The 23465-nt window shown below is 42.4% G+C and overlaps 1 protein-coding gene across 2 annotated transcripts in view; it reads left to right on the top strand.

The window, feature by feature from the left end:
- Nucleotides 1-23465, top strand: part of LOC143297329 (uncharacterized) — a 107053-nt gene that overhangs the window by 47836 nt on the left and 35752 nt on the right. For both annotated transcript variants that reach the window (XM_076609627.1, XM_076609618.1), the window contains one exon: nt 6646-6819. In XM_076609627.1, coding sequence (XP_076465742.1) covers nt 6646-6819 — 174 coding nt within the window. The remainder of the gene's footprint in view (nt 1-6645; nt 6820-23465) is intronic.

The raw sequence follows: 23465 nt of genomic DNA, 5'->3' as shown, positions 1-23465 counted from the left end.
TGCCTACTTGAAGGGTTAGCCTGTCATCAGACTTTCCCAAATTTTCATCAGGCAGAAAGAAGTCAAACTGTTGTCTAACCTAGAAGAATGCATTCCAGTCATGAATAAACTTGAACACGGTCCTGATATGGTATATGTGATGAATCGCTCAAAACATTGACCAACTGCCAGCACCAAATCAGCTGACGAGCACACATGTCTGATGACACAAGCCTCATTGGTCAGCTTTAGAAAAGCAATGTGTGAACTTGATTATATTGCAGACACTGATTGGTCTGAGTCACTGATTGGTCTGAATCTGACACAATCCTGAAGAGGTTGATATGGTTCATCTGCAATGTGGGGTGTGTGGTTAAGTAAGTGGGTGTGGGATGGGTAAAAAGTGGGTGCCATGAGAACAGCAAAGCTAAAAGGAACATCAAAGAGAGGATGTGGAAGACGGAGGGAAAGGGGAAGGAAGATGGGGAATTAGTGACTTTGATGATAGCACACAGGAATTGTTTCAAAGTATGCAAAGTCTTGATAGATTTGATTGCTTTTTTTTGTTCAGTCACAACCTTTGATACTGGGACTGCATTTGGTGGGTTTTCTTTGTACGCTTGTTTCTGTAGTTAATTAGTTTTTTGTTGTTGAAATATTCACAAAATAATGTAGAAAAGCCCACTTTGATAGGAAAACAAATACACATGCAGGCAGAAAAAAAAGATGGTACTCTTGAAGTGACACACTCTCTGTGGGGAGAGGAGGCTGGATTTCCCACAGAGAAATCTGTTGTGACAAAAGAGTAATACAATACAATGGTAAGCTCAGTCACTTTCATTTAAAAAACAACGAAAAAAACATAGGTCTTACTTTTGACAACAAATGTAGTCTGTAGAATTTTTAGTTAATTTATACCCATTTTCAAGGAAAATTCCCTGGCAGAGGCTCTACAGCAGTGTTATATATTTTCCTTGCAGTGAGTTGGTTAATGTTATTATTGGTGTGTTGTAACATGTGAAATATGGTTTGTAAAGTTTTATAAAACAGAATCAGGAAAATGTGGTTTTCATAGGCATGGTTTTCATAGGAAAACTGCTGTGGGTTTTGTTCATTTCAGATAGATTATTCTAACATGTTCTTCCATGCATACACTGACGATATAACTTTGCATTGATTTCATGTCATTGATAAATAGATGAGGAAGTGATTCTTTCCCATATTACTTACTTATTTACTTAGGCCCTTCGCTCCCTGTGGAGCATAGACCATCAGTGACATTTCCCCACCAAACTCAACTCTGGGCTGTCTTTTCTGCATCCTTCCAGCTGGATCTCAGCTTCTTTAGCTCTGTTTTAGTGTCCCGCCTCCAGCTGTTCTTTGGCCATCCTCTATTCCTTCTCCCCTGGGGGTTCCAGGTCAGGGCCTGGCGTGTAGTGCTGGATGACGATTTCCTCAAGGTATGGCCAGTCCATCCCCACTTTCTTCTCAGGATCTGTCTCTCCACTGGTTCCTGTTCTCACAGTTCCTTGTTTCTATTTTTTTCTGGCCAACGGATCTTAAAAATGCTCCTCAGACAACTGTTGATAAAAGTCTGGATTTTCTGTAGCATCTTTTTGGTCATTCTTCACATCTCTGATCTGTAGAGAAGGATGGACTTCACTTTGGAATTGAAGATGCATATTTTTGTTGTGGTTATTTCTTTGGAGGACCAGATATCCTTGAGGGTGATGAAGGTTTCTCAAGCTTTGTCTACTCTGGAAGTGACATCTTTGTCAGTGCCACCCTGTTTATCAACAGGTCAGGTCAGGTCAGGTCACTAGATCTGCTACTGGTAACCTGAAATCCAGTACAACCTGTTCAGGGTCGGATTGCCGGCGACTAAACCGGCACTCTCACCACTCCCTTCCGGGACTGGTGAGGCAGGTGGCTAGACAGCCTTATGGAATTAAAAACGAGATCCATAAAAGGGCGTCGGCTCAGGAGAGCCACCGACGGCCATCTAGCTCCACCGTGCTGTGTGCATGCCACACGCAGTTGGCCCCCGGGGTGTGTCTACCCATGCATGCGAAGTCTGGATCCGGTAGAATCTGCGGAAGAAACCTATCGGTTCAACGGAGAGGAAGGCGGTTACAGCAACGCACTGTGGAGTGCAGAGAGCAAGATGAGACACCGAAAGGATATCTTGGTCATCCACTGCATCCGTGCTCATCCTCCAGTCGTCTCGACTTAGTCTTGCCACTGGAAATTGGTGGACCCGGACAAGAGAGTGAGGTCGACGTTGCGCAACTCCTCTTCACTTTAAACAAACTCATCGCGCAAGTCATCAGTCATCCATACTGACCTTTCATCCGTCATCATTTCATCACCCCCAAGTCCTGTGGCGACAGGCGAGCGACGAAACGACAGGTGTGGGTACACTGGCAGTCGCAGCCGCAGACCTGCACGCAGGCGGCTCAGGCCATAGGGTCGTTCTTCATCGACAGGAGCAGCGATGGAGCTCGGCAGCCGTCTGAGCGTCTGAGCAGCCCTCTTTAGGAATGCACTGCTCACCTCCCTGGCATGAGGAAGGGGCTAGAAAAGGTGCCCTAAAAATTGCCTGCTCCACATCGCCCTGGCCAGCATACCGCGGCTGGCAGGGACCCTACATCAGCGGTCGAAACAAAGAGAAAGAAAAGAAAAAAACAAGGATCGTTCCTCTCACCATTGGTGCTTGGAACATAAGGACTCTCCTGGACAGAGATAACGTGGACAGACCCCAAAGGAGAACGGCACTAGTTGCATCCGAACTCGCCAGATACAACATCGACATCGCAGCCTTGAGTGAGACTCGGCTTGCAGGCGAAGGCGAGCTCTGTGAACGGGGATCTGGTTACACCTTCTTCTGGAGTGGACGAGGAAGCGAAGAGCGACGTGAGGCTGGCATTGGTTTTGCAGTAAAAACAGCACTTGTCAGCAAGCTAGCAGGAATCCCAAAGGGAGTCAACGATAGGCTTATGACCATGAAACTCCCACTGGCATCTGGCCAGAAGCACCTCACCATTGTCAGTGCCTACGCCCCAACCATGACCAACCCGGATGAAGTGAAGGCGAAGTTCTATGAGGACCTTCACTCTGTCATTGCTGCTATCCCTAAAGCAGACAAGCTCATCATTCTTGGGGACTTCAATGCTAGAGTTGGCTCTGACTACATCTCCTGGGATGGAGTGATTGGAAAGCATGGTGTGGGGCACTGTAACCCAAATGGATTGCTTTTGCTTCAGACCTGTGCAGAGCACGAACTGCTGATAACCAACACAGTTTTCTGCCTCCCTACCTGTAACAGGACGTCATGGATGCACCCTCGCTCAAAGCATTGGCATCTCATCGATTACGTCATCGTCAGGAAAAGGGATAGGCAAGATGTACGTGTGACAAAGACCATGTGCGGCGCCGAGTGTTGGACAGACCATCGCCTTGTAGTCTCGAAGCTGAATATTCGAATCCAGCCCAAGAGACGCCCCCAAGGCCAGAAGGCTCCAAAACGGCTCAACATTGCTAAGCTGAAAAACATCACCATCAAACAGACCTTTGTGGAGCTGCTGGAAGATCGTTTGGAATCCGCCTCTCTGGACAACCAGAATGTGGAGTCTGACTGGAGGACCCTGCGCGAGCTGATCTATAGTACAGCTTCAGAGACCCTGGGACCCATGACCAGAAAGCACAAAGACTGGTTTGATGAAAACTGTGATGAAATCAAGCAGCTTCTGGATGAGAAACGCCGTCTGCATCAAGCCCACCTGAGCAACCCAAAGTCCACATCAAAAAAGGATGCGTACAATGCCATCCGCAGGACTGTTCAGCAAAAGTTACGTCAGATGCAGGATAAGTGGTTGAGCGACAAAGCCGATGAGATCCAGGGATATGCTGACACGCACGATATGAAGAGGTTCTATGATGCCTTAAAAGAAGTCTATGGTCCCACATCCTCAGGATCATCCCCCCTCCTCAGTGCAGATGGGAATACCTTGATCACCGAGAAGGAGAAAATTCTCGAACGCTGGGCTGAGCACTTCAACAGTGTCTTAAATCGCCCTTCCTCCATAAATGATGAAGCCATAGACCGGCTCCCACAAGTCCCCATCAACGAAGCACTGGACGATCCGCCAACACTTCTTGAGACCCAGAAAGCAATCCGTCTGCCATCCAGTGGCAAAGCACCTGGCTCAGACTCCATACCAGCAGAGGTCTACAAGGATGGAGGCACTGTGCTGACTGAGAAGCTCCATCAGCTCTACTCACTCATGTGGAAAGAAGAGACGATCCCCCAGGATTTCAAAGATGCATCTATCATTCACTTGTACAAGCGAAAGGGGAACCGGCAAGCCTGTGATAACCATCGGGGCATTTCCTTGCTCTCCATCGCAGGCAAGATACTTGCCAGGATCCTACTAAACCGCCTCACAGCACACCTTGACCAAGGTCATTTGCCTGAGAGCCAATGTGGATTCCGGAAAGAGCGCGGAACCACCGACATGGTGTTTGCTGCAAGGCAGCTGCAAGAGAAATGTCAGGAGCAAAATGCTGCTCTGTTCTCCACCTATGTTGACCTCACTAAAGCCTTCGACACCGTGAGTAGAGAGGGACTGTGGAAGATCATGGCCAAGTACGGATGCCCTCGGAAATTTATTTCCTTGGTCAGCCAATTCCATGAAGGCATGCAGGCTCGAGTCCAGGACAATGGCGAAACATCTGCTCCTTTTGCTGTCACAAATGGTGTCAAACAAGGCTGCGTCCTGGCTCCAACACTGTTCAGCCTCATGTTCTCTGCAATACTTACTGATGCCTTCAGAGATGGCGATGTTGGAATTGGCCTAAAGTACCGAACAGATGGCAAGCTGTTTAACCTCAGAAGGCTTCAAGCAAAAACGAAGGTCATGACAGACATCATCAGAGACTTTTTGTTTGCTGATGATTGTGCCCTCAACACTGGATCTGAAGCTGACATGCAACTCAGCGTGGACAGATTTGCCACTGCCAGCAGGAACTTCGGCCTTACCATCAGCCAGCCCCAGGGAAACCCCACGTTGAGCCCAACATCACAGTCAACGGTCAGAGACTCAGTGTGGTGGAGCGGTTCACATACCTTGGCAGCACACTGTCACAAAATGCGACCATCGACGATGAAGTGAACGTCAGGATTGCAAGAGCAAGCGCAACTTTTGGTAGACTCTATGCAAATGTCTGGAACAGAAGAGGCATTGGTCTTGAGACCAAACTAAAGGTGTACAGAGCAGTAGTTCTCCCCACACTACTGTACGCCTGCGAAACTTGGACAGTGTACCAACGACATGCCAAGAAGCTGAACCACTTCCACACAACATGCCTAAGGAAGCTACTGAACATCAAGTGGCAAGACAGGACCCCAGACACGGAGGTGCTTGCAAAAGCCACCCTTCCCAGCATCTTCACCATCCTGATGCAGTCCCAGCTTCGCTGGGCTGGACACGTGGCGCGCATGCCAGACCATCGGCTGCCCAAAAGGCTCTTCTATGGTGAGCTGCAACAAGGGAAGAGATCACACGGAGGTCAGAAGAAGCGCTTCAGAGATACTCTGAAAGTCTCTCTGAAAGCGTTTGATATCAACCCTGACTCCTGGGAGGAATCTGCAGCGGACCATGACAAATGGCGCACTGCTGTGCACAAAGGTGCCAAGTTGTGTGAGGCCAACAGGACTGCTGCAGCTGTTCAGAAGAGGCAGGCCAGAAAGTCACGGGCAAACAAGCTCCCTGACAATGATATGCCTGTCTTTGTCTGCCCCAACTGTCAGCGAACATTTCGTGCGCAGATTGGACTATTCAGCCATCTGCGCACTCACAGATAGATTCATGAGCATCCCCCCCCCCCACCACCACCCTCCCCCCATCCCCCAGCTGGATGACGACGATGGTCATCATCGATCTCGATGGACACACACCACCATCAACAGCGCTGCCGTTGATAGCTGAAGGAGTCAACTTCATGTATCACCTCACCACCTGCAGTGACTGGTTTGTTGGTAGATGTGTTGATCTTCATCAGGTTGGTTTTCTGGCTGCTTATCTTTAGTCCCATCCCACAGGATGTTGTTTCCAGGTTGGTTGTCTTGTCCTGTATCTGGCTGTGGTTGTGTGACTGAGGGCAAAATCATCAGCAAAGTCGAGATCGTCCAGTTTGTCCAGAGGGTCCATTGTATGCTGTTTTTCCTTACTGTTGTAGTGCTCTTCATGATCCAGTCAGTGACCAGGAGGAACAAGAAGGGCGATAGGAAACATCCCTGCTGGACTCCAGCCCCATATTAGGCCACTGAAATTTAGTGGAAAACTTTGGAATCCAAACTTGTTTTGAACCAAATAATTTTATTCTAAAGTTAAGAAGACATATTGTTCATTGTGGCAGAACTTGACAAGGGGAGGGGCTTATGGTTTTGATATCAATGATTTGCTGACAACTGCTGGTTAATATTTTTTGTTGTACTATGTACTATGTAACTATTTGTCAGCTACATCAGTGGTGTCACCTTTTTCTGAGTATTGATTTATTGATTGTATTATGGAGTAGAGATCACTCTTCAGCTTGTATTTTGTTACAAGTGAACAGTATGTTAAAAATGTTGCAAGTGAACAGTATTTTAAAACTTTTTTTCAGGTGTACATGGATGACATCACAAAGATAAAAACAGATGCTGTAGTCAATGCTGCCAACTGGGAGCTGAAAAATCTGGGTGGTGTGGCAGGAGCATTAGCCAGAGCAGCAGGACCAGAGATGGCAGCTGAGTGCTGCAAGCTACTCCAAAAACATGGTGCACTGGCAACTGCTCAGGTATGACATAAGCTATAAATTTTTCAGTCATATATCTTTAATTTCTCTGAAAGAATGCTTCGCAAGATGGAAAACTTTTTTAAGACTTTTTTTTTATTATCACACACAAAAATTACATTTTAATTACACATACTTAACCGTGACTCACAAGTGCAGACTCCAGCAGGGGTCTGATTCCTGTCCTGTGCAAACTACTACCCGCCTATGTGGAGAAAATGAAAGTAGCTATGGCCAATAACCTCCCGAAGTAGGTTACCTTCCGTGTGCATCTCTGACTAGGGCCCTCTTTTTCCGGCAGCCATCTTTACTCCTGATCCTGTGCTCTTCATACAGCTAAGTTTTTCTTCGTATTTCTGTCTGTCGATTCTTTGACACTCATGTTTTGTATCTGACGAAGACTTGTATCAGGTCACAAACTTACTTCGCTCGTTTGGCCAATCGAGCTAAAATTATGGTGCAGTCTCAATCGCAAGGGCCCTCTTCCTCGGGTTCTCTCAACAATAGGTACAGGTACAGGTACAGGTACAGTATTTGGGTCAGAAATTAAGCCTTGTGTCATTAACCTCTTGACTGCGCTGTTGATGTACGGCGTACATCATGAAATGTCACTCACCAGTGCTGTATTGACGTGCTCCGTATGTCATGTTACAATGTTCTATGTTTCGAGTCCCGCATTACAGAAAATACAGTCTGCTAACCATTATATTAGCTCCCCTGAGAGCTCTTTATCTCCTGAGTTCCATAAGCTAAGATTATTCATTGGATTGTCATTTATTGCGAAAGTTTTGCAAGTTTGTACGAAGCTCAAGTTGTGTTTGCAAAGACATGATTGAACGCAGACAAACCCCAACACTTGCACTTGTATTGAAAGAATTCTTTCGCGATGCAAACAGTAGCGATGAAGATTGTGGACTGAATGAGATAGAACTGCGTGAAGTTGATGCCGAAGACGCTGATTTTGACAGTGGAGGGGGTTGGGAGGTGGAGTTGCTTGATGAAACTGAAGACAGACAAGCTCATCTGATTCAAGATGCATGTGGGTGTTTACGAGGTTTGTCAGTTTATTATTTGCTTTCTGTTTGTTGTAACAATGAATATGACTGCATTGTGTGTGTTTTGAATGTGTTTGCTGTGGTAAGTAGCTTCATCAGTCACTGATCAGTGTGTGTGTGAGTGAGAGAGTCAGTCACGTGGGTACTGTGTGTGACCATCACAGCCCAAGGGGACGTGGCTTGCTGGCTGGCTCATTGTTGATGACAGCGTGTGTCGCTTGCCTAGAGCTTTTTGTGTGTTTGTTCCCGAGTGTGTATTGGTTTGTTGTTGTTGTTGTTATTGTTGTTGTTTTGTGTGTGTGTGTGAGAAATAGAGTGGGGGAAGGGGGTGGGGAGGAGGAGATGTTTATAAAACTGAAATCAGAGAATGATATACAGAATTGTATGCCTAAATTACTTTGTAAATGCAACACTTGTAGAAGTGTGTGTGTGTGTGTGTGTGTGTGTGTGTGTGTGTGTGTGTTGTCATTTTGTTTTGTATGAGAAAGAGAGAATGAAGGGGGTGTGGCATACCATGAACCAGTTTCAGTGTGTGGGTGTGTTCTGGGGGTTTGGGGCGGGTGGGGGGCATGGGGTAGGTGTGTGTATGTTTGTATTTCAGCTTCTGAAAACAATCAGAAATAAAATGGTACCATTTCATGATCTTTTTATATGTAAAAAAAAAAAAAAAAATTTAACCCAACAAACTTAGTCTTTTATGCAATGTGTTTCAGGTATGCAGTCATGGTGATGATCATGATGTTCATCCTAGACCATCTGGAGTTGACAACTTGCCACAAACCTACAGCTGAAGACCAGCAGCAGCAGTAAACAAGCCTCCAGCAATTCTGGATTACAACAAAAACATGGGTGCCATGGACCATCATGACCAACAGCTGCAGCCCTACGATGCCACAAGGAAAACCCTGAAGTGGTACAAATAGCTGTGTGTGCATTTTCTACAAATTGCCATGCTGAATGCACACATCCTCTACAAAAAAGCAGGCAACAGCAGTACACTCCTGGACTTCCAGAAGGATGTAATTAGTGCCATGAGTTTTGGTGACCAAGACCAAGACACTGCTAAAGATGACCACGCTGTTTGTCTTGTGTGGACAACACTTCATTGATGTCATCCCACCTACCCCACAGAAGGCCTGGCCACAAAGGAGGTGCAGAGTCTGCTGGAAGAAAGGACAAAGAAAGGATGTGAGGTTCTACTACCCAGACTACCCCAGAAAACCAGCACTGTGTCTTTGAAGACTGTTTCTGCAAGTACCCCACACAGCGTTTTTACTGGTGATAGATCCTGGGTGAGTACACCCTTTTCATTCTTTGTGTGGACTGTGTTGGAGTCTTATGCACCTGGACACTGTTGCTCAGCCTTGACAGTGTGCGTGGTTGATCACAACAGTCACAAGAAAGGCTGGTTGATAACCTGGTTGGTATTGTAGCACCTACATGATGGAATGACAGTCCCAATTTTTTTGTTATTAATGCATTTTATGGAATTTTTCTGTCAGATTGACTCATTATTTGAACATGTGAGTATTAAAAACAAAATCTTGGTTCATTTTCCTTTCATTTGATATATACTTTTATGCACTTATCTTCAGTACTTTTTGAAATATAAGCAAATTAAAATCATTGGCGTGTTTTTCTTGTTTTTCTGAAAATTTTCTCAGCACAGGCTATAGCAAAACGTACTAGCTGTGAAGGGGTTAATAAGCCTTGCACACTATTAGATTATAAAAATCTCTCAATACAATTATGGGGGCTCTCACTTCCCAGTGGGCAAGAGGCCTTACAGGCCTAAGGGCCTTCATATTTACATGATATGATCTGACACTGGGCCCTCAACCTCAGGCTCCCTCTACAACACTAACCCTCCACCTCCTCCACTGCCTCCGCTCCCTCCGGTCAACTCCATACCTCCACCACCTCCTATGCCTCCTCCGGCGGCTTCTCAGGGTTTGTTTCATCATATTCAGGTCAGTGGCTGTGTTTCACTTCATTCAATCAATCCGCGATCGGTCTCAACACGCTTCGCGTTTTCTCGGCCCTGCCAGTCGGCAGTGTGTGAGTCGCCCTCCTCTGTCTCTTTCCCCATGCCCACAATTTCAAGGAACGAGTGTGCTCCCTCTCAGGGAATCCAACATGGACTTAATGTCCTCCACTTCGTACACTCGGTCCGCTATATATATATCTCATACGTCAGTGAGCAAGGCCATGGCCACAGATTGCGCGCCACTCACGCGGCATGCCCTGACTGTCTCGAGTCCAAACCGTGACCATTTTGGGTAGGGAAGCCCTCCCTCTAGGTAGGGAGGGTGACCCACTAGGGGACATGCACACCCACACACGTTTACTTCCCTTGCACCGGCATTTCCCCTCGCCCACACCGCGGGTGCATGCACGGTCCCTCCAACCTCGGCGGTGGCAGTTCCCTCTGCCACACCACTAGACTCTGCTGTTACCCAACCAGTGGTGGCTCAGACACAAGCCCCAACCCACAATTAGCATCTCATACTGTCTTTGTTTCATGACATCCGTGGCGACACCCTATACCAATCCACTACACCCTATACCACTCCACTCTTAGCAGAAAAGCTCTCATAACCAAGCCCCCCCAACAACTGAACACACTATACCAATCCACTCTTAGCAGAAAAGCACTCCAAATTTTTAATTGTTCCACTCATCCACTTAACTCTGTCTTTTAGAGACTCCCTTCTGGTAGACAATGTAAAATCCCTCTTGCAAAGAAGAATGTGTACAAACAGTCATTTGCCCCCTCTGCTGTTGCTGTGATAAATGATTAACTCAAATAATGTTTTTATTCCATTGCCTGTGATTTGTTTATTGTTATGATGACAGTTGTCTTTCTTCCCTATATGTATGCATGCATGTGTGTAAAGAAAGAAGTGAGGGGAGGGTGTGAGGGGAGAAGTGTGTGTGTGCATGTGTGCGTGTGCGTGCTCAGTGTTATTATTTTGCCGCAGAGGGGCGTGAAAGGGGTTTTACATGCTTTTAGTCTTGGTGGCGGTGTTGACCCTTCAACTGTGATTTCATGTCCTTAAATTTTATGATTATCTTACTGAATATTTTTCCTTTTATATCATTCAAATGTTTCACTTTATCTTAAAATGTAATTTTTGTTTTCTTACCTGAATGTTTTCTTTTTACAGGATAGTTCAAATGTACGCTGTGATCAAGGAAGGGTGTGGCAGTTGCTCATTCATTTTTTTTTTTTTTTTTGTTGATGAGCATTTGTCTTTTTAAATGTGACACTAACTACGCCATCGAGACATTTTACATTGAATTAACTGGATTGAACATAAAAGAAAAATTGAATCTATTGTTTCTTTCAGTTTTGGTCAATCTAAACATTGTAGACTGGTTAGTGCAGATCTAAAGAAAACAACTATGTGTTGCTGTGTGCTTAAAGCGATGGCAGCGTCTTCTTTACTGCTGAATTAAAAGAATTTCTCAAATAATCGAGATAAAAAATTTTTTTTAAAACCCGCACAAAAAAAAACTTGATTTAAATGGTTTTATTATGTTAAATACAATCACATCTTTATTGTGCAGAGAAACACATATTTGAACATTAAATTTGGTCCAATGATGTCAGTTGTGCTGTAGCGGTGTGGATAAGACTGCATGCTTCTGAACTGAACATGCTTGGTTCGATCCCACTTGCATGCCTTTTTTTTCCTACCAAGTTTATAAATACATACATATCAGTATGTATATATATATATATATATATATATATATATATATATATATATATATATCTAATACAGAACACTTTTTAACAAATTTTTTATTCTCTTTTTTTCTCTCTCGTCATGATTCCTTTACTGGATAAGGCAAGTAGCACAAGTGTCTCTTGTTGATGCAATTTCTTGTCATCATTTGTCATGTTTGCTTCCTTAGTTGCACAGCCTGCATGTTTTGATGGATAATATATGTAATATGCTTGTTTAAAATTGGAACTTTTGTAATTGTAAAGTGCTTAGAGCTAAATCATTTGATTTGGTGCAAAGTGAATAAACTTATTATTGAATGATTATGGCTCATTACATCCAAAGGCCATTTTGAATAGGTTATTTTTTAATTTTGTAATGAAAAAGTACAGAGTTTGTGAGTGACATATTCAGAGGAAGAAAATTTCAGACAGAAGATGCTTAAAGGCTGACATAGTGCTTGTGAAAAATCCCTTGGATATTAATTAAGATGCAGGCTCATGGTCTGCCTGTTTTTTTCCTGACCACTCCTCCTCTTGGGGAGCCTATTTCAGGCTGCAAGGCATGGGAAAGGAGTCTGGTTTGTTGATATCCTTTACACTGAGCAGCAGTGTCCCAGTACCACTGTTTACTCTCACCCACACATCCCCCCCCCATCCCCCCCCTCTTCTCTCTGTGCTGATTTGAGAAAAAAACAACAACAATATTGCCATATTACATTGCCGGTTGATTCTGCAATACCTGTTACTGAAACTTTCTTAGGCGAATATACGTTTTTACTTGTTTTTTTTTGTTTTTTAATTTTTTTCCCCCGTCCGATTATAAAACATTAGTGGATTACTTCAAATGAAAAGCTGAAGATATTTCTGTTTTTTCGTGTGTCTCTTGTTTCATTTTTTTTTTTTTTTTTCGAGAGAGATTCATATAGTTTACTCTTCTTTTTTTTTATTTTATTGAGATCGTGAGCGGATTTCGCATTTTGTTATTTAATAACTTGAATACATATTTTTTGTCTGTTTGTCCCTGTCTATCACACACACACACACACACACACACACACACACACACACTGTGTACAATGTCAAACAATAGAGGATGAATATCATTTCTCAGATGACTGCGAATTATACAAAGAAATTAGAATAGAATTAATACAAAATTAAAAAAAAACAAACCTTCCAAATATTATTAAACCCAGTCAGCTAATACTGGAAGACAAACTTGTGGGATTGTTTGGGAAATTTGTCAGGAACTGCTGGCAAAAATGCCTTAGCATATAGGAGTGATTCAATCTCTCGTTCAATATTTATCTGTTATTATTTTGTTTTGCTTTTTGTGTGTGGTATATGTAACTTTGCAAGGTTTAATTGACATTAAAATTGATTCTGATTCTGATTCACACACACACACACACACACTCTCTCTCTCTCACTCGTTTACTTGCTCCCTCTCATTTTTTCTCGCACAGACAAACTGAAATTCCAGACATGAGTGACCAGATGCCCCATGACTTGGCCGGCAGTGTTTTCGTTGTTAGTGTGTTTATTTCAGACTGAAGATAGCTGGTAAACTTAGAACCCACATCTGGACTGGATTGGTTGGCCTCCTTCCTTTTGACTGACAGCGGCAAATTTCAAATTCGGAAGTACACTAACACATAATTATTTTCTGAAACTCGCAAAGCTGATAAATTTTGCAGTAGATTTTTTATTCAGATGTTATGGGAACATAAAAAAATGTACCTATGCAAACTTATAACTGTGTTTGTGGCCTGCCGGTAAGTTTATTTCTATGATGAAAAAACAATGTGGAGCTGCCATTTTTCCATCAGAAACTGAAAAGGAAAAGCTGAAGACTCACTTCTTTTTACATAGGGTTTTTTGTGGGTCTTTAAGAAAGGCCCTTTGGCCAAATGTCTTTGAAGAGACTTTGGGGACTTGAAGGAGATTTTCTCCAAAGACCTGACAGAACATAAAAGGGTATAGATATGAAGACAGAAGATAAGTAAGATTGGAGAGATCCTTTGAAGTGGTGCAAAGCCAGTCTGCCAGTTTCATACTGAATTATGTACCAGAAGGGTAACCATAAGAGAGGGGTAACATGATCTGTTTTTGACCGGAAAATTACTATTGCAGCATTATTCAAAATCATATATATATGATAGTCAGTTGTGTCCGACTATTACCATCAGAACAGCAGAGGAGGCAACTGCTGTTCCGACTATTTGGGCTAGAATTTGATTATAGTGGAGAGTGTCTTGCCCAGGTTACATCCCCACTCTCTCGGCCAAGAGGGTTTTAGGACAGTCGGCATTGGGATGGTTCCCAAAGGCCAACTAACCCCCCCCCCCCCAACCCCCCACCCCAGGCTGCATCACTAAGAGCCAGTGCAATTTTACCTCCTAGTTTGAGAGTCATAGCCCTTCACAAAAAAGACTAAGCTGTAAATGGTTTCCCATTGACTGGAGAAACCATTGATAATACAGCTCTCACTTTGCTGTTGGCCCAAATGTAAACTTATGTCAATAAAATCATATAAAGGGTTGATATCAAATTAGGAGGGAAGCCAGCAAGTAGTATACTGCAGTAGTCAATGTGATTTTTAGGAATAAGGAACAGACAAGCTGAGCGGTTGCTTCAACAGTCAGATACTGTTGAATGGTACAGACTTTTCTCAGTTAAAAGTTTGAGGTTTTACATGAATTACTGACATGGTCATGCATGGACAGGGCTGAATTAAAATATGCACCCAGGTTTCTGACAGGAATTTGAAAGCTGACATCAACATTATAGACAATTAAAGTATGGTTTGAAATGTGACTAAGCACAGACTGTCTTGATGGCACTATGTCTAAGCTTGTTAGTCAGTATCTGTTCCTTCACTTGAACAATGCATTTCTCAATATTTTTCATGAAGGACAGCAAAAGAACTATGGGAAGAAGCTTTTGTGACTTGATTGTCATCTGTGAACTTGTGAAAATCACATCGATGTTGGCTTATGATGTCAGGCTGTGATCGAGTCTACAGACTAAATAATATTGCACCAAGAAATGAAACTTGGGGAACACCATATTTAACACTAAGAGGTCTGGATTCAGAATGAGAACCGGAGATCAACATCATTTGAGTGTGATTGGAAAGATAAGATTTGAACCAACCAAGGGTTGTGCCGGAGATTCAAAAACCATGATGAAGATCGTTGCACCAAGAACTGAAACTTGGGGAACACCATATTTAACAGTAAGAGGTCTGGATTCAGAATGAGAACTGGAGATCAACATCATTTGAGTGTGATTGGAAAGATAAGATTTGAACCAACCAAGGGTTGTGCCGGAGATTCCAAAATCATGATGAAGATCGTTGAAGAATGTCATCATCTATTGTTTCGAAATTCAATAATTACATCATGTTAGAATGTAAATATGTTATGGGCTCACATTTATGATAGTAATGAATATTTAATTTTTCAAGTGCCTTTCTATGTAAAACATGCTCAATTACGCTGTACTGTGTCAATACCGACATTAAAAACATGTATTCAGACACTAAAAAAAAAAAAAAAAAAAAAAAAACCCACCAAAAACTCTCTCTCTCTCTCTCTCTCTCTCTCTCTCTCTCTCTCACACACACACATACATACACACACAGACACACACACACACACACACACACACACACACACACAATCATCACAGACTATACCAACTCATCATACATATCACATGAAAAAGCCTGAATAGTGCAATATAATAATCACAATGCTTAAAAACCCTACCACAATACTGAGAAATTACTCCTGATATCACAATACACAAAAACCATCCAACTCTTAACACCGGTCACACACTTCTCAATACAATTAGAATAAAGAAAAAAAAGATAACTCAAAACACATGCCTGTTGAGATGACTGTTAATGTGCCAAATGCAGCAGAAGTAAAGCAGGTCAAAAAGGGGACAAATGAAAACAACTTTTATTAAGTGTGTCTGGAACAGTTAACTACAAGATGAATATACTACACAGTAATATACAAACAGTAATTCATGAAGCTGCTGCTTTAGTAGATACTGATATAGATGCAGCACTTAGTATATATAATGTATATGTTAAAAACCTTTACGCCAGGTAATGTCTGACAGAACCCATGGTTTGACAGGGAATGTGCGAAAAAAAGATGTGAAGTAGGGAAAATATTGCAAGAATTTCATATGTAGCCGGGTTGGCTACAATCTTCGTTGGGCCAGCTTAGCAGACGACTTTTGTGACTCGCCGAAGGTTACCAAGGAAGTTGTAAATCGGTCACAAGTTATCTCCCTTTACAGGGAACCGTATGATGATTTCATCAATTTGTTAAATTATAAACACTTCCTTATAGATGAGATTATAGTTTTTATGTTATTGGACTTCAGAAAGATCATACTTCTCAACTGTAATGATATCATTTGGCCAGGTAGCCTATAACTCTTTTAAACTAATATTTATGTGAATGAATTTTGGCGCGATCTTCGAAATCCACTCAGTTGAAACATATAAAATACCTTGTTTTCTATAAATCGATATAGTTGCCGTGGAATTTAGATTGTGCATTGACATGTAAATGATTAAGTTTTTTTCTCGTGTATCGCTTTCCGTGTACACCTAAGTGATAGGCATGCGATAGTACGAAATGTCTGACAGTATTTCGGCCCCACAAAACTATCTCTTCTTCAAGCCATTGGAATTCGTCAGTGCCGATTTGAGCAAAATACGTTTTTACAATACCTAGACATTTTTATAGCGTGTCTTGCAGATGTTTGCATTTCTGTTATCAGTCTGATTCGTATCATACATACATGTATAGTTGTGTTATAGTTGGTTTAAACGAAATATTTCATTGTCGATCACAAGTGCCAAAAGCACCCCAAGCGGTGCCGACACGGGAGCTGTCCGTTGAGTTTTCTCTTGAATTTTGATATAAAAAATCTTTACTCTAGAAGCAGATTCTATAGATGATTTTTATATAGTTGGAAATTCAGGATTTTCAGTTACTTAACTGTTGCAATTATATTACATATCGCGACGTTTTAATTGTTGTAATGCACAAAAATGATACATGAACTCGTTAAAAGCTCGTTCATTCAGTAACTCTTTTTGTTTACAGTTTTTAACTACATTATTTTTGTAGAAAATGGTTTAGCTTAAGAAAATGCTCGTCTCTTGTAGTTTTGTGTGATATATAATATGTCTATGTTAGTTCCCCGAGCCGAAAGGACAAGATCAGTCCTCTCATCCTGAAAAACCTTGCCCCTGAAATATCTCCAGTCCTTACAATGATCTATCAGTCCTCTCTTGACACTGGTTATGTCCCTTCTGACTGGAGATATGCAAACGTTGCACCAATATACAAGAAAGGAGAACACTACAACCCAGCTAACTACTGCCCAGTCTCTCTGACCTCTATCCCCAGCAAAATTCTGGAACATGTCATCGTCAGTGCTCTCATGTCTCACCTAGAATCCAACAAAATCTTATGTCAAGAACAACATGGCTTTCGCAAGTTTCGGTCCTGCGAGACACAACTACTCAATTTTACAGAAGAACTGTTTGGTACCGTAGAGAAAGGAAATCAGGCGGACGTCATCATTATGGACTTTGCGAAGGCCTTCGATAAAGTAAACCACAGCCTCCTCATCCACAAACTGAAACATTACGGCGTCCAAGGAAAGATCAACAAATGGATAGGAGCTTTTTTGAAAGACCGGCAACAATCGGTGGTAGTGGAGGGCGCAGCTTCCAGCCGGGTCAGTGTGAAGTCTGGGGTCCCACAAGGCTCTGTTTTAGGGCCAGCGCTACTTTTGGCGTACATCAATGACTTGCCAGAAGAACTCTCCTCACTGACACGTATGTTTGCTGATGACACCGCTGTCTACCGTTAAAAGGCCTCCAAAACTGATCAAAACGTACTTCAGGAAGACCTCAAGAAGCTAGAAGCATGGGAGCACAGCTGGGACATGGCTTTCCATCCTGGAAAATGTACTATTCTCCCAGTCACAAAATCATCCTGCCCTGCAAAATCCGACTATACCCTCCACAACCATATCCTAGAAACTGTTTCTACCTCAAAATACCTAGGCGTATACCATCACAAGTGATCTCAGCTGGGACCTGCACATCAACACCATTTGTGCAAAAGCCAATAAGACCCTCGGCCTCCTCAGAAGAAACCTGAAGATCCCAGCAGTGCGCCTCAAAGAAACAGCGTATAAGACTTTCGTCAGACCAGTCATGGAGTACGCATGCACCGTATGGGACCCGCATACCCAAGACAACATCAAGAAGATCGAAGCTGTCCAGAGACAAGCAGCACGGTTTGTGGTTAACCGGTACCACAACACATCTAGTGTCACCGCAATGATCGACAGACTGCAATGGCCGACTCTGCAGCACAGACGGAAGGTAGCTAGGCTTGCCATGCTACGGAAAATAATGGACGAAGAGGCGATCGTTGACAAAACCTGCATCGTGCCAGCCCCACTCAGACAAAGAAGGAAACATTCTCGCCAGCTCAACCAGATCTGGTGTAAAACCCAGTACAGGCAATATTCCTTCTTCCCCAGAACGATACGTGACTGGAACAACCTGCCTGAAACAGCTATAGCAGCAGACACCTTGGACACCTTTAAGTCTAGGGTGCCCCCCAATCAGTAGTTAATTAGATAATAGGTCCCCTACCCCTCCCCCCCTCCTCTTCCCCCCCCATCCCCCTCTCTTACCCTAATATTTTTGTGTTTTTTTTAAATTTATTTTTGGGGCCCTGCTGTCTTAGATCAGCAAGGGACCGGCTAGCTCGGAAGGGCGAAAAGTGAAGTGATAGTAGCCTGCCGGAGAACCCGCTTAGAGTAGGACTAAGTTTTCATCCTCACTAATAGGTCTGTCACTTTCTGTAGCTTGTTTTTCTTTCATCACAACCCAACAATAATGGCGTAAAAATCAAATTGATGATTGTGGCCGTCAACGCAGTGAAAGTGAAAGAAAGTCAGAAGCCGCTAAATTTGATCAAACAAACACAAGCTTGGCCCCTCAAGGCTCACGGAGGGCCGGTTTCGTGAGTCGCTTCACGGCGCTGGCTTTGCGGTTCGGGGGAACAGAATATAAGGAGTGAGCGAGTGCCAGACAAATAGAGAACTCTCCTGGTCTGGAAGAATGAGAGAATAAAAGAAGAAAAACCGGCGCACCGCCTTCCCGAGTCTACCTTGCCTGGCTGCAGCTCTCTTCTGCAAACACCTTCTACCTGTCTTCACCTTCTCTAACACCACCTTACCACCCCGTCACACATAAAATACATGCTTATGATTATAATTGTAAGGAAAGGGGGATCCTGCTCAGAGAGCATGTACAGATTTAAGGAAACAATATGAAGGTTTGCTAAGTGATAAAAGGTTTGAACACAGTAAATCCATTTTAGATACACTGAGAGCACTGGTAAAGAGCCCAAAACGTTTTGGAGTAGGCCTATTGTCAAGTCTGTTTTGACGTCTAATGAACAGACAGAATAGTTTAATAATTTCTAAGAGGTTTTCAATAGTGAACATAGTAATAATGAGTTCAGTGATTTTTATGATGCTGTTAATGGTAATCTTTTGCCTGATTAAAACATAGCTTGTAATTCATTAGATAGTGCTTTTCCAGAGAAGGGAGTTGAGGAGGCTGTGAAATCTCTCAAAAATTGTAAAGCAGCTGGTCTCGATGGACTGTGTGGAGAATTTATAAATACTCTCCTCACTTCCTTCATGCAGGTGACTTACAAGTGTTGAGAGTACCCTTCTCCCCTGTTCCCCTTTAAGAAAATGAAGTCTTAGAACAATTTGAATTACTGAAAAAAAGAAAAGCTTTGCTTTGTCAAGTGACAATTGTAAAATGTTTACAGTTTGTCAGATTGAATAACATTTTGTGTTTTATTGAATTTCAAATAATAACTGTTTAATGTTGAAAGACACATAGCAATACAAAATTTCTTATGCCCTTTTTGTCTTCATTTACTGTCGGCTTCTGAATCTCAAAAATATTTATTTGGTCTCTAAACCAGAGTATTTTTTGATGAATTGATTTCTTGGGACTATTTCATCTTGTGAGTGACACAGGAAGAACAGTAAAAACTATTCTTGTTCATTGTCTAGATAATTTAAGTGCTATTGCTTCAGTAGTACATTTGCTTTAAGCTGATATTAGCATGTCATCTCTTGAGTTAGCCTTAAAATTTGGTCTAACGAAAGAAGAGTTTCTGAAATGGCAAAAGCAAGAAAGGGAGGAGTGTGTGGCAGAGGGGCAGGCAAAAATTCAGACAGCTTAGGTAGAGAGAATTGTACGAATTTGCACTGTTGAAGCAGAAAAAGATGCCCAAATGCATGCTGCTGAAGACTCAGAATGAGAGCGTGAAGAAGATTGAACTGGAACAGTTATGCCTCCAAGCTGAATTAAGTCAACAAAGCCAGAGTGAAGTGCCAGAAGTTGGTGTCATTTACAAAGGTCCAGTTATTCAATATGAGTTCAATGAAGGTGACAACATGGCTGCCTATTTTACAACTGTAGAGAGACTGTTCACCATTTACAAATGGGATCTTAGTACATGGGCTGCATGTCTCATCCCTTTACTGAGTGGCAAAGCACGTGAAGCTGTATTTCAGTTGTCTACAGCTGTCTGTTGCTGGATGTGCTCTGTGTGTACATTTGTGATGATTTTGGTGTTTTTTTGTGATGCCTGGTTCCGTGGTGCTTATTTTTGACTATGGTGAATGTGACATGCTTTCTTTGCTGTGATTTGAGCCTTTGAGATTTGAGACTGATGGTGCCTGTGTTGATTTACATATTTTTATGGACACGTTGGACACGTGAAGGCAGCTGTCTTCAAACAGTATGAACTGACAGCTGAGACATACAGAGCTAAATTTCATGGAGCTCGTCGTGGACCAGATGAGACTTTAAGACAGTACCACACTCGTACACGAACATTTTTTCAACAATGGCTTGACATGGAAGAAGTCAAGAATTTTGAAAAGTTGTCTGATTTATTTCTCAGAGAGCAGATAATGGAGAATGCCCCAGTTGATATGACAACTTTCCTGTGACAGTGGAAGCCAAAGATTGCGGAAGAGCTTGTAACACTAGCAGACAACTTTATAGACGCTCATAAACCCAGAAGTCCATTCCACCCAAGCTCTACAATGCAAGCAGCAAGTGTACAGCCTGCAGACGGTAGATTACTAGCAAAATAACCTCAAGGAACTTTGCTGTTACATTTGTGGCTTGACTGAACACTTGAGGAAGAAGTGCCCCAGAGCAAGACCATCATCCTCAGGTTCTAAACCTACAAACTCAGAAGCATCATCTACAAGTAGTCCGTCTTCGAGCTGCAAAGTGGGCTGCTGCCTTGCTTCTTCAACACCCAGGTCTATAAATGGTACAGTTGGTAATAAAGAGGCCAAGTTCATTTGTGACACAGATTGTAATACTCTTATTGTCCATGAGTCACTCCTACCAAGAGAATTCTTCATTGGGAAATCAAGAACTCTTTTGCTTGCTGGTGGAAGCATGGTTAGAGCAAAAGAGGTGGAAGCCAACCTCTCCTCTGATATCAGTGGGATACTGACACTACCTGACCCACTGTGGGATGTAATTGTTGGGACTGTGACAGATCTGCATGTGGACTCTAAAGTGGAGGGTACCAATGCGATGCTTGCATTGGTGCAGACCAGAGCTCAACTGGCTAAGAAGAAAAAAAAGTCTGACCACTTGAAAATTCCTGCTGTAATTACTACTCGCCTTGGAGACAAAAACACATTGGTTCTCGAACAACAGAAGGATGTCACTTTAGATACTGTCCACCAGAAAGTGATTGCTGCTTCTGATATTAACAGAGGCCAAGTCATTTTCTGTGAGGTGAATGAATCCCCCTATTGAAAATAAAGACCAGCTAAAGGCTTAGACAGGAGAAAAACGCAGATAATTCTTCCTCATTGTTTCAGGGAAACAGTTAGAAATAGATCATGACATTCCACTTAGCTGTCATCAGGGTGTCATCACAAAAACAAAATAAAACAAAAAAATCTAGAGCACTTCTATTGGCCAGGCATTTTCACAGTTAAAGGATATTGTCAGTCATGTCCAATTTGTCAAAATATATACAAAAAGAAGGTACGGCCAGTACATTAGGTGCAGACTCCAGTTGTGGGTATACCATTAAAGGTTGCTATTGGTCCTCTCTCACTTTTTGGCAGGAGATGTGGTTCAGTTAGGTCAAGCACACAAAAAGAAAGGCTGTTGAGGTGGAGCCTGGAGCTCCAAGAGTTTGACTATGAGGTCGTATTTGTACCTGATTTGGCCAGAGTTCTGTCCAATGCTTTGTCGTGACTAAACTAAATCAGTGATGGACTTGAGTCAGGATGTTAGCTGTATAAATCATCTGAGATCTTGTTGATGAGTGTTCTGGTAAACTTGTATACATGGCCATAGGGTCAACATTTAGCCACTGTGAAAATGCAGTGCTGGAGACTGTTTAAGTTCTGAAAGTAAGGGTTTAAGTCTGTTTTTAGTGAGTAGTTTGCTGATGTAGAACACTCATACAAGATAATTAATCTTGCATGGCTATGTGACAGATTGATACTGTATGTATGCATGAGTGAATGTTGCAAGATGTAGGCTGGCATTGTTTATTGTGACTTTTGAGTGCACTTGATTCACTTTTTCTTTCATTGAATTTATTAGTCTCTGATTGGATTATAGAATACTTATGGATTTCTTGACATGATTCTACTTTATCACACATCTTTGAATATAAGTGTTATAATGATCAGCAGATTAAATTTGCATTTAATCTTTTCAAAAAGGGGGCATTGTCACAAGAGTAACTGGATATGTTTGCCTTGTACATGATGTGTGTGGTGTTTCTGTTAGGTGTGGCGTCTGTGATGCACGTGTAGTTGGTAATTGCGAGTTTTAGGGAGGTGAGAATGTGCATGAATGAACGTTTTACAGTAGTGCATGCTGGGCTCTGGTGGTGACAGGATGTTTCCGAAGTGAGTTCTGTCCTTTTCCTCACTTTTCTGTTTTCCTAATATTTCGTTTTCTTTGTCTTCTTTCTTTTATATTTTCTGTCTTTTATGTTTGTAGCTTAAGTTAGGTTATTGTCTGGTATTGTTTATTGTTAAATAAAGTTTCTTTTTTTTTTGTTCTGTCTCGAAGTGTTTATTTTGTTTGAATCCCATGGTAGTGCTTGGCCATCGTTCCTCCTTACCCATTTTAGGTTTGTGACAATGTCACCCTACAGAAATATGTTAAACCATACAGACTTTATAGTCATGCATCACAGATATCAAATCATGGATGACAAATTACAAACTCAAACTAAATGATAATAAAACAGAGGCACTTCTCATTCACTCAAAGCACTCATTTTCTGACTTGCTTAAGCCCTCATCTATCCTGGTAGGAACCTTGGACATGCCTTTCTCAGCATCTGTATACAATTTAGGGTACATGCTTTCAGATGACATGACACTTGACGTACATATCAACATTTGTAGGTCAGCGTATGCAGCACTCCGTCAGATCAGCTCCATTTGCCAATACCTAACCACAGAAATCACAAAGACTTTGGTTAGTTCTTTTGTTCGATCTAGATTAGATTATGGAAATGCTCTTCTTGCTGTCTGCCACAAACATTGTGTTGATAAACTGAAACGTCAACACATCACTCCCCTCCTCACTTCCCTTCACTGACTCCCCATTCAAACACGAACACAATACAGACTCTCAGTCCTCTGTCACAGTTTCTTCACTGATTCTTGTCCTGTCTATCTTTTGGATCTACTGTGTCTATTCACCATCC

The sequence above is a fragment of the Babylonia areolata genome, chromosome 2 (assembly GCF_041734735.1).
Source record: "Babylonia areolata isolate BAREFJ2019XMU chromosome 2, ASM4173473v1, whole genome shotgun sequence".
NCBI lineage: Eukaryota > Metazoa > Mollusca > Gastropoda > Neogastropoda > Buccinidae > Babylonia > Babylonia areolata.
This window is presented reverse-complemented; position numbering and strand designations above follow the sequence as displayed.